At 28.6% G+C, this 12,617-nt stretch overlaps 2 protein-coding genes across 2 annotated transcripts; one reads left to right on the top strand and one right to left on the bottom strand.

Moving 5' to 3' along the window:
• The first annotated feature begins 1,201 nt into the window (after positions 1–1,201).
• On the top strand, positions 1,202–2,611 carry LOC114187367 (NAC domain-containing protein 104-like). The gene is made up of 3 exons (XM_028075609.1): positions 1,202–1,487; positions 1,791–2,062; positions 2,268–2,611. Exons 1-3 carry the CDS (start codon positions 1,325–1,327, stop codon positions 2,400–2,402), a joined length of 570 nt encoding a protein of 189 aa, XP_027931410.1. The 5' UTR covers positions 1,202–1,324; the 3' UTR covers positions 2,403–2,611.
• Positions 2,612–7,756: 5,145 nt separating this feature from the next.
• On the bottom strand, positions 7,757–8,284 carry LOC114188632 (RING-H2 finger protein ATL47-like). The gene has a single exon (XM_028077199.1). The coding sequence runs from the start codon at positions 8,282–8,284 to the stop codon at positions 7,757–7,759; it is 528 nt and encodes a 175-aa protein (XP_027933000.1).
• Between the last annotated feature and the right edge of the window lie 4,333 nt (positions 8,285–12,617).

Below are 12,617 nucleotides of genomic sequence, written 5' to 3' on the forward strand. Positions count from 1 at the left end.
ATGAAGAAAAAACTGGCTCATAGTTTTAGGAATGTTTCTCACTGGGCCTTGTGTGGATGGAATTCACCTTTTGAATGGAAAGATGTTCCTCAACTCTTGGTCCACTAGAGCCCAGAAATGGGGCATAGCTACCAGAAAGATACAGTACGGTACGGTAGTGCTTCCACTTCCACACATGTGTAATATGTTATTCCCAACACACTACGATCTTTTTTGTTTGCTACAAGCATTGTTTTAATCTGATGCCAAAACCTTCTGAATCAGATTAATGTTATCATGATATGGTAAGAGAATATGAAGCCAGAAACGGTAAAAGAATTTGAATGCAGAACTAATTGTTTTGGTTGTTGATAACCATAGTTTGGTCAAGTTCTGTTGCCAGTGCAAGAAGAAAGGTACTTAGGTACCCTTTCACGTCCCTATTTTATGAAGCACAATTGAGCAGTTAACATAGAACGACTTACACGAAAGACACCGTGCAAACTTCTACTGTAAATAGTAAATATCTATAAGATTTAAGGTAATAATGATGTCTACTTTAAGGTAATAAATAAATATTAATTATTACCAAACTTCTAAATCAGAAAAGACATCAATAAACTGAAAAAATATAGTTAATTAACGTTAGAATGAGTTATAAGCAAGGTGGTTCATGGTTAGTGAAGTTCCATCACGTACTTTTCTTTCTTTCCTTAATAATTGGTTAATCATATATAAATAATGTTGTGTTGGAGTTTCCATGGCTCCACCAAAAGTGAGTGAGTAAAATAGTTTTAGTTATAATCTTCTGTGTTAGTTAAAGTCCACATTCCAAAGAAATAATTGATTGCTTTGGTTGACGTGGGATGTAGGTGCAGTTCCCACTGTGCTACTCTTGCTGATTCATTCATTGCATAGCTAGGAAGAAGCATATGGGTTGAGACTGAAACAAAAAGGCTCTCCCATATTTTAATCACAAAACATTAATAATTGCTGATAATTATGAAGCATATAAAGATACACTCCAAGAGGTGGGTCACCCCAGCTCAATTGCCCTAAGACCAAACCCATCTTAATGTATGCGACACGTACTACCGCAGGTGGATGATGTCAGCATGAAGTGTGATCATCACCATGAGGTTCCCTTATCTGGTGCATTGCTTGCTTGGACTATGAGTGGTACCGTGCCAAAAAGAATTATCAAATATTTGATGAAATGTATCTGTTTTGTACGTGATAAACGCCATCTTCAATTTCACGTCACACCCTGCTATATATATAATCTATCCATTCATTAGTTCCTATATAGCTACCTTCATCTTCCCCTGCCTCTCCTATAGCTTCAATGGCAGATACCAGTGTCAACCTTCCACCAGGCTTTCGATTCTATCCCACAGATGAAGAGCTTGTTGTCCATTTCCTTCACCGAAAAGCCTCACTTTTGCCTTGCCACCCGGATGTCATCCCTGATCTTGAGCTCTATCAATATGATCCATGGCAACTTCATGGTACTGTTACGCTTCCAAACTCTCAATACACCTCTTTCTTTCCATGCCATATTTCACACAGAAATATTGTACAGTCTGGACTCATGTTGCATGTAAGAGTTAATCGAATTTGGTTCTTTGTTATGCAAATATCAGGTTGGAGTTGGATTGGAACATGTTATCTTATACATGGAATAATAATTTCCTGTGATTCAAAGTAGATGACAAACTATGCATATATCTATATAGTTAGCTAGGATGTTGAACTTTGGTTAATTAGGTATGAATATGTTGTAGTATGCATATAATTATTGAAGTGTTCAGGTAGAGCTTTGGCTGAGGGAAACCAATGGTACTACTACAGCAGAAGGACACAAAATAGAGTCACTGGCAATGGGTATTGGAAACCAACGGGAATGGAAGAACCAGTGGTTTCAAGCTCAAACAACAAGAGAGTTGGCATGAAGAAATATTTTGTTTTTCATGTAGGAGAAGCCGCTGCTGGTATCAAAACCAATTGGATAATGCAGGAGTATCGTCTATCAGATTCTGCTTCCTCTACCAGATCATCCAAAAGAAAACCTCAACCAAAAGCAGTTAGTACACATTCATATACACTAATATGCGTACGCATAAATAGACACAAACATACCAAAATAAACAAACCTGATTACACCATAGTTGAAGTTAAAAAAAAAATGTTACTTTCTCTAAGTAATGATGATGAGTTTTCACATATGACAGTCTTGCATATATGTGGTGCAACAGTTTGATTTGATTGGTGATTTTTGATTAATTCAGGATTACAAGAAATGGGTGATATGTCGTGTTTATGAGCGTAATGGAGAGGAGGACAATGGAACAGAGCTCTCATGTTTGGATGAAGTATTCTTGTCATTGGATGATGATCTTGATGAAATAAGCTTACCAAATTAGATGAAATTAGGCGCAAGTGGATAATTAATTAAAATAATGGTTGCTTGTAATGGTTGATGTTATTTGGCAGGTGTAGTGTAGGTGGCATTGTAATCACTGAAGTGGCTCTAGCCAGATTTTCATAGCAGCTCTTCAAGTGGGGCACTATGTAAAATATTCATCTCATGCCCAAACAATATTTCTATGTACTATGACGTTATGCTTTTAAAGATCCCACTCACTCACTCACTCACGGAGCTACCTATATAGCCCCTTTCACTATTTTTTGCCCTTTCTTCTGCGTAAGGACACGTGCACAATTTTCACCACAGTATCCATTAAAATGCTTCACTAACCCTGCAAACCCGGAATGATGATAAGAATGAAAAGCAAAGATGATAATGAAGTATACAAAAGAATAATATTTATGGAGAAAAAATATATGAAATGGCGATTAATTTGTGTGAGTGAGAGGGAAGGATGGTTGAGAGAAGAAGAATAAAAAGATTGATGAAACGTGAGAAGAGGAAGAGGAACGTGGAGCCCAAAGAGCACTGTAAGGGAAGTTTGGAACTGAGCATTGAGCAATAAACTACGAAGTTGTGTTGCTTTTGGGAGGTTTGTTTGATGGTATTTGGTGGCTAGTTGTCTTGATTCACAATGCTAAAGAAGGGTTTCCCTTTTGTGTTGTCGTTGTTGTTTTACTTTTCTTGCATTATATGGGTGCCTGCTTAGGGTAGCATCAAGTCATGTGTGATGCAAGCACTACCACTACTACCACTCTTTCATGCCCCCACCACCACCACTATTCTATTACATATTCATATATATTAACATAAACTTTTCATTCAAACTTTATGAAAATTTACATAAAACAAATACATGAGTGACAAATAGAACAGTATATTCTTTTCTTATGAGGTTCTTTATCCACTACAAGAGATGAGATAATTACGAGGGTAGGCATTGTAATTTAATGGCAAAGCTTAGAGTGTAGATTAGGTAAAGAATGGATAAAAAAACGAATGAGTCCAAAGAAATGGGGGTGCTTATCTTTATCACCAGCATCCATTCTATTATCTGTTAATGCATTCATTCTAATATTACCATTCCCATGATATGACACCATTAGTGAAATTTTTGGGCCACAGAATTGAACCAAATCTTTGTTTTGTATTGCAAGATTGAACTGATATAAAATCAAGTTTTGGGACAAACATAATAAACAAAGAAAGAAAGATTCTGGAGTAATTGAACCTGCTTCAAAACTTAAATTAAAAGAAAATTTTGATCTTAATCAGATTTGTAATGTATGGTCTACTGTCGGACCATTGGTCAGGCGGACCAAGGACAAGCGGCCGCAGGCTGTCCGCTATAGGCGGATCTTTCCTTGGGACGTTGATATAGCAATCTTTCTCGAGTGATTTAAGAGAGCTCGCAACCAAACAGTCCCGCGTTCATTTTTATTTGAACTTTGTCTCCACCGCTGTGGAGATATCCTCATTTATGAAGACATCCGACAAGACGCACGGTCCTCCGATCGGACGGCCACACCAAAACTGGATCAATAAGTGAAAAGTGAATTAAAAGTAATACAAGTCAATAATCAAGTCTAAAAAGCAATTGAGCCATGATTAAGAAACCCTAATCACCGACTCATACCAAAAACGATAAATAGAGGTCCAAAGTAAGTTGGTATAAGGACCTTTAACTTGCATTTATTATCGCATTTATTGCTATATCCCGATTGAACTCAAACTAACTTAAGTATCAGAGCCGTTTACACAGGTACCCCAATCGCCCGATCAGCCGAGCAGAAGGAGAAAAAGATATCGAATAGAAGAAAGAATTGAACAAGTTAGGTGAGGAGAACATCATACTAAAGAACTTAAAGGTAATATGAGTGTTGGAAATAAGTGTTTGGTCCATGTACTTCAAACGAGATTCTTTCAACATTTTTTTTGTATAATTAGACAAAAAAAAAAAAAAAACATGAGCATGCTGCGGTTTGACCTTTTTGTGGTTTCCACGAGTAGTTGTCTATCACACAAATCACTAAACAAGTCTGAGCCACCCTTACAACTATTTGATTGCTTAATGAGATTGCAATGATCTCACCCGTGCTTGAGACTTTAGGAGAGAGAAACGCAAGTGTATGTGTGGTTTAGGGTACTTGATAAAATTGAAAACCCAAAAACCATTACTGAAAACACATAATTAGAAGGAGTACAGAACTAAACGTGGAAAGTTGAAAATGCCAAATCAAAAATGGACGTTATAATGATTGCTCAAGTCATGAAACCTTCCCAATGGGCCTGATTTTCAACTTGTGCATAAAGCTTTGGTTGATTGCAACAAAACTTGTGTAGATAGAAAGACACAACCTGAGTATCACAATCTTGACATTTTAGCTTGCTTGTTTTCTTGGTATGATAATGATGATGATTTTTTTTTAAAACATTGCCATGAGAGAGCAACTGGTGAGAATGATTGTAAGGCCAACACCTATGTAGCTTTCGAATGAAGTTAATTACACCACTGGATCCATGCAACCACCAAAAGTCAACAAATAAAGGTTCAAAATAAGTCAACCCCTAACAAAATGATTCCAAAGGGGGAAAAGGCAATAAAAATTGAAAAATGCTGTCAGTTTTTTTGCTGTGGCAGACGAAATAACTCAGCATGGAGGAAAACAAGTGCAAAAACTGTCTTGTTCTTTGTATCCAAAGCTAGGAATGTCAACGGATGAGTAGAGTGCGGATAGTATTCCGTATTTTATTCACTAAATAAATATTCAATATGTACCCGTCTTTATATTTGTGTAAAGTATTCGTTATATGGTTACTCACATATTTTTTTTAATATCTATAAATATTTACAAAAAAATAAAGTATTTAACAACATATTTTAATCATAAATCTAAATAAATATAATATATAACATTCATAAATTTTAAATAAAATAAAAATTTGATTTAAATAGTGTTGAATAACAATATAAAAAATAAAATAAAAAATAACTCATTCAAAATTAATATTTTTCAATTTAAATTATAATATAGCATGGATATCTGAAAAATACGTATATCCACCTTTTTAATATACAAATATAAAAAATATTTGCACTCATAGATATTTCATATTCATTTCTTATCTATTGTAGAATTTAGGATTAAATATGTTTTTAGTTTCTTAACTTTCAGTGAAAATTGAAATTAGTCCCTATTCAAAACTTTGATCCAATATAGTCCTCCAATCTTATAAATATTTGGATTTAGTCATTTTAACTAAATTTTGTTATATTGATTTGACGTTTTAGATGTGTTTCATAGTAGCATTTGAGTTTTTTATAGTGTTTGACACATTCATGCTTCAATGTTAGTCAATAAACATGTTAGGAATCCAAGTGTGAGTCTAAGTCCTACATTGACCAGAATTGAGAAAGTAGAGAACCATATAAGGATCAAGGCCCATAAACCCATTGCCTTAAGGTTTTTGGTTGAGAGTGGTGTCAGTGTCTTATGTGGTTAGGCTCAGGTCTCATTGGTGTTGTTCTCCCCGGAGGTTTTGGGTTGAGAGTGTTCTTCCCGGTGAAACCCTCCTCTGTAAAACCTGACATAAACAGTCTTAAAACATGTTTAAGACGTCAAATAAACTTAATAAAAATTGATTAAAAAGAATAAATATAAACACTTGTAAAGTTAAAGGACTAAACTTGGTCAAATTTTAAAAAAAAAACTAATTTTAATTTTTATTAAAAATTAAAAGATAAAAATATATTTAATCTATATTTTATGTGAATATATCCGTCCGTAGTGCGTTTGACTAACGTTAAAATATTAGTTTGTCGTGGCATACACCACAGTATATTTGGTTCGTTAAAAATTGCTTTGAGGGGGCAAAAGGTCAATCTATCATTCCCTTTTTAAGCGCAGTAGGCCAATATGAACACTGTTGGATGACGTAAGAATGACCACACAACTCATAAAAACCAATTGCTTTTTTACCGTAAAAATAAATAAATAACTTTTATTCACTTTTTCTCAGCTAAATTCGGGACACTGTACACATTTTATTTTATTTATTCATTTAATTTAATACATCGTATAATTATGGATCAGTGTGACATTTATTAGAACAAAAAATTGTATGTACATTTTATAAAAGAAAGGTAAATATTTTATTTCCTACACTAATAAAAAATATATCATTGATGAATTTAAAAAAAAAATATTTAATCTAAAATTTTATGACAATAAATTTAAAAGTGTTCTTTATTATGTGATACTTCTCAAGTTCATGTAATCAAATACACTTAATTTCAATACAATGACCCTAGTATTTTTATCGGAGTAAGTCATTATAATGAACATTCTATATAAATGAAAATCACCTACAAATCAAATTTGTAAGACTTCAGTTACTTACTTTTCCTTAAGGGTGTCCTAGAATATATTATATTAATTTTTACCTACTTTTCCTTAGACATTAATTTCCCATGAAATAATATATATTAATTACATTGTAGATTCAAAATTTTCAAGTCATCTTTGTTATACTCGAAATCATAGAACTTGAATTCACATAAATTTTGTACTGAATAATTTAAGATATAGATTTTAAATAAGAAATGAGGTTATGTAAATATAAATTATTTTTTTCATTGAAAACATTTTTTTATTTCGAAAAAAATATTACATAATAATAAATAATAAATATTTTTAAGTTGAAAGGGAAAATAAAATATAATTAAATGAGATTTTATATATATATATATATATATATATATATGAGATTTTAAAAATATATGGCATAGAAAACTTAAAAATGTAAAACGTATCTTATATATTATGATTTAAAAATTATTTTAATTTTTTATCTTTTTTATATTGTTGAGTTAAAAAATATTAAATTTATAATATACATAGTTAAATTGCATGAATTTCTTAAATTGATTCACATCTTATGTATCCCATTTTCTCCTCTTTAATCATACCAACTCCTCCAATAATTTCTCACCTCGTCAAAACAACTTCCAGAACCCTATATATCTCCATGGCTTCAAAGTAATCATATTTATTTTGTAATTTTCGCAATCGTTTCCGCCATTTTAATTACTCGAAGATATGAAAATTTAAACTTCAAACTCTTTATTCATTAGCACTGATTCATTACACAAAAAAATTCATTCTCCTATATAAAACCAAAATGAAAAAAAAAAATGCGAATCCATGCTATTAGATTTCACATGATTTTTATTGTAAAAATCTGGCACAAACCAGTCCTATATCCTATGTATACATTACAAGTGTTTCTGTGATTCCACATTTTGAAGAATTATAAAAACAACACAAACATAAGACTCTGATGGTCTTTCTAAACATTAATTGGCAACTTCTGACGACAAAGTGGACATGTAATGTTTCCAGCGAGCACCCAAGACTGAACGCAGGAGGAATGAAATTCATGACGACACACTCCAAACGGTTGAATGAAGTCTCCATTCTTAAACTCTTCCAAGCAAATACAACAATTATCAGACCGAGATTCCTTGGTTTGGTCCTCACAGAAGCATTCAGCAGGAGGCAATGCTGTCATGGCTTTGTTGATAAAACAAGCTGCTTCTAGGATTTCCCAAAGCTCCCTTATTCTACGTATTTCTTGAGTCTCAATGTCTACAAATTCTTCGTCATCATCATCATCATCTGAATCTGATACAAACATTTCTTTGCATCGGCGACAGAACGATAATAATATGTAACACCAAATGAGGAATCCCGCTGTGCAACTCAGCACCACGTGTGTTCGAGATGCAGTTGCATCACACAACATGGACACTGAAACATGGTACGACACATATGATGCCAACGATAGAGGCACCACCAACCCCAGAATACGAATCATGATATGAGAATACGAATGCTGAGAAATAACTGAGGATACTAATTACGAAACTCACTCACTCACTTTAATTATATTCTGACTTTGGGTTCATTTATATAAGCTCAAAAGATCACATTAAGTTCTGAATCTTTTATTCCTGTGCTTATCTTTAAGATTTCTTTATCTTTTTATTAATTTCTTTATCTTGTTATGCCTATATTTACTCAGTGCTTTTATGTAATGTAAATACATCTTCTTCAAAGATATAGTATATATCATAAGGTAATATTCTTTCCTATTTTTGAATATCTTGTTAAAGTTATGTAACATTGGTATAAAGTATTGCGATTTGATAGCGTTCAATTTAAAAATGATAAATGATAAGGTAATTATATAATTTTCTTAATGGTTTACAATAAATGAAATTTTTTATTATCTATATTTTTACCACTCCAAATTTTTTTATGATTATTTATCTCTATCTATTAAAATATCTATAGGAAATCTACAAAATATAAAATAGAATATTTGTATCAAACTGGACTTGTAGGAACTATTTTGAGAGTTGTTTAATAGAGCAATATTGTTATCAATTTCACATATTTAATTATCTTAATAAGACATATCTTTCAATTTATCATTATTTTATATTTTAAATTTAAATTTAATTTAAAGAAAAAGTGATGAGAGAGTTAAATGTAATTTTTATTATGATAAAAATTATTTATCTTGAATCTATAATTCTGATTTATATTTTAAAAGTATAATTTTATCATATATTTTAAATATAATATATTGTGATTTATATATTAACAATTATTTATTATTCATTTTAGTTATAAAAAAATTTATTCTAGATTTTAGTTCAACAAAATAATCGTTAACCATATGAATTATATGTTCTAAAAATTATAGTTATTAATGATAAAAAAAAATAATGGTGTTAATAATTTATATGAATTTAAGTTACGACGGAGATGTTTATTTTAATAATAAAATAAATGTAAAATTAATTTTATAAAATAATCATTTATTAATTTACTTCAAATCTAATAAAAATTGATATTTTTTTTATTATAAATTAAAAAAATATCTTTTCTCTTCTCTATTTTGATACAGATTATAATTTTAATTCATATATTGTAAGCAATAATTCATGTCTTTATAATTGTTATCCATTTTAAAATAAAAATAAAAGAAATAATTCTTCTCAAATCCGAATCATATTTTACATCTTCGATAGAACTACATAAGATATATCTTTAAAGTATTCACTATATATTAATTTTCGTAAATGATATATTTTGATATATATGAGATTATTTTCAACTATTCATAATTTTCAAGAAAATTGAAATTAAATATAAAAATAAAGATAAACATAGATCGATCAAACGAGATAAGCGATCACGAAAATAATATATATAATTAAGGATCTAAGATCGTTAAATAATAAAAATAAATAAATTATGACTTAAATTAAGTGACATTGTTTTATATCTATATATAAACAGATTTATCGTACACAATTTTCTTTTTTATTTTTTTTTAAATAAATGTTATTTTAAACTAAAATAACTACATTTTATTTTTACTTTTCAAAATATTCGTTAATTTAAATTTATTTATTTTTAAATTAAAATAACTATTTTAATATTTTATTATTTTAAATAATTATTATTTAAATTCAGTAATTTTTTATAATTAAATTAATATCTACAATAAAAGAAAATATTTTCATGTTCATGGAAAGTGAAATAACCGTCTTCTAATATACTAGCAAATACATAGGCGTTGTCGCGTATGTGTATTCGCATTTTTTAATTTTCAAGAAATTTAAGATCAATAACAAATATATAATTTTTAAATAGTTGTTAAATATAAAATTAATAAAAAATAAGATATGTAAAAAGAAAATTTAATGATTTAAGACAAAAGAGATTTCAAAAGATATTTGTAGAAAAATGATTAAAAGTAAATTATTTATAAAATAATTAATTTTTAAAATAACTAAGGGTAAAACGGATATTATAAAATATGGACACAAAAAGAAGATTTCCCTTTATTATTATATATATAGATTATATTATAATTTATAACATGTTATGATATATTTATGGTATGATGCATAATTATCATTATCTATACTATTTATCTATATCTATAATATTTGAGAATAATCAAAGGCAATTTATATAAGTATATGTAGATTAATTAGAAAAGAAAGCAATAAATAATAAATTCGTAAAATTGTGCATCAAAATGTCTAATACATTTGATCAAGATTTGAGATTAATGTGTTATATGTGACTGAGACAATGGTAATTGTCTATAAATATACAAACTATTTTAGTGGGTGTCTAAAATTTAAAGTCCACGTATACAATAAATTTATATTCGTTAACAAAGTGAAATATATCTTTACTACATATATGATGTAAAAAAAAACAGTAGTAAATTAAAGTACCATAGATTTACATCTTTAAACTCTTCTTTAATTAAATAAAGATTGATATTTAGGATGTGTTTCAGCTTTCCTGCATTTTATAAAAAGTAAATATTTTTGTTAATATATATGTAAATAACATAAATATTATGTAGCAATTGAATTTATGTATAAGTAATAAATAAAATTTATTATTTATCCATGAAGGAGTCTTCTTAATTGTCTGAAGAAGACATGGTCCATAAGTTGTTGAATTTTAAATAATTAAAAAATGACATTAAATATTGTGATTTACTTATGACCTACAACTTATAACTTTTGCTTATTATATTTGCAACTTATAATTTTTCAAAACAAAGATAATAAGCAATGCAGGGCAACTTCAGGAACAGAAGTCTTCCTCTTTCAAAAATCAACAATTATGAAATGATGTTGTTGCAAAGAAAAAAAATTGTAAAATAACGGTTACATGATTAATTATTGTAAAAATAGTAAATAACTTACTATATTAGAAGGGGTAAAATAGAAATTAAAAACAATAAACACAAAAGAGGATATCCTCTCTATGTATTACTAGCATAAACACAGGCTTATCGTCTGTGTGTACATATTTTTAAAATTTGTGTGATATTATATTAGTAGATGATGATATTGCAATGTTATTAAGTTAATATATAAAATAAAATTATATTTATTAAAAATAAAGTAAAATATATCAGAAAAGATGAGAAAATAATCGTTAATAAATAAAGATGAGAAGAAACAGAGAGAGATAGACGATTTTGTAAAATTGGTATTTTAAAATGTGGACACCAAAGGATGAATCCTCTTTATATATTGTTATAGATTATAGAAGCAGACGAAATTGTAAGATCATGTTAAATTATTGTAAAAATACTAAATAATTTATTACACTAGAAAGGGTAAAATAAAAATTTAAAAAAATGACACAATGATATATATATATATATATATATATATATATATATATATATATATATATATATAGTTATAAATTAGGATAAAATTATAGCATGATGCATTATAATTGTTATCTACTACTTAATTTATTATATTCTTTTCACGCCATACATGAAGTGTGAATCTAAGTAAAAATGGATTAAAAGTGAAACGGTAATTTTGTAAGAATAAAGTGGCATTTTCATTAACCATTTATTTGTTTTTTAAAGAAAATATTTATAATTTTATTTTCATTCATTTTTTAAAAGTTTTACAATCAATATTTTTATTAAAATTTGTGTTTATTTTTTTATTTCTATTTTTGTTTACTCTCATTATTTTCGTTTTTTCAGTTAAACTCCAAAATTAAAGAGATGAAAAAGAATTATAAAATCATCGTTGTTCAAGAATGGTAACTTAGGTTGTGTTTGTTTTCATATTTCAAATCTGAAAGGTAAGTTAAAAAGTATTGAAAATTAAATCTATTTATTCAGTATAAAAGCATTTCTGTTTCATTGAATGTTAGAATTTAAAACGACTAATAGATTCAAATCTAAAACATACATACTTTTAATTTCCATTGACATTCAAGAAAACTTACTTCTTTAACTTAAATCTAAACATACACTTAAAATTTTAATATTCATATTGAAACCATAGTAAGATTAATTTATTTTTTAAAAGACTTGCTAAAGGTCAGACTTCAAATAATTAAAAAGTGTTAACCTTGATAAATTGAATTATTCAAATAGAATATATGTATTAATATTACCCACTTGCTCATAGAAAGAAACTGTATACAACTGAATGAACAAAGGCTCATGATGTCATGTTCTTATGGTTGAGAAATAAAGAAAAAAAAGTTTTTTAAGAAGAAGCTCAAGAGTGTGGTTTATATTTCTTTAATTATATAAATATATTAAAATACTAAATATGTTATTAGGATTT

Source organism: Vigna unguiculata, chromosome 6, assembly GCF_004118075.2.
Source record: "Vigna unguiculata cultivar IT97K-499-35 chromosome 6, ASM411807v1, whole genome shotgun sequence".
In the NCBI taxonomy this organism is placed as follows: Eukaryota; Viridiplantae; Streptophyta; class Magnoliopsida; order Fabales; family Fabaceae; genus Vigna; species Vigna unguiculata.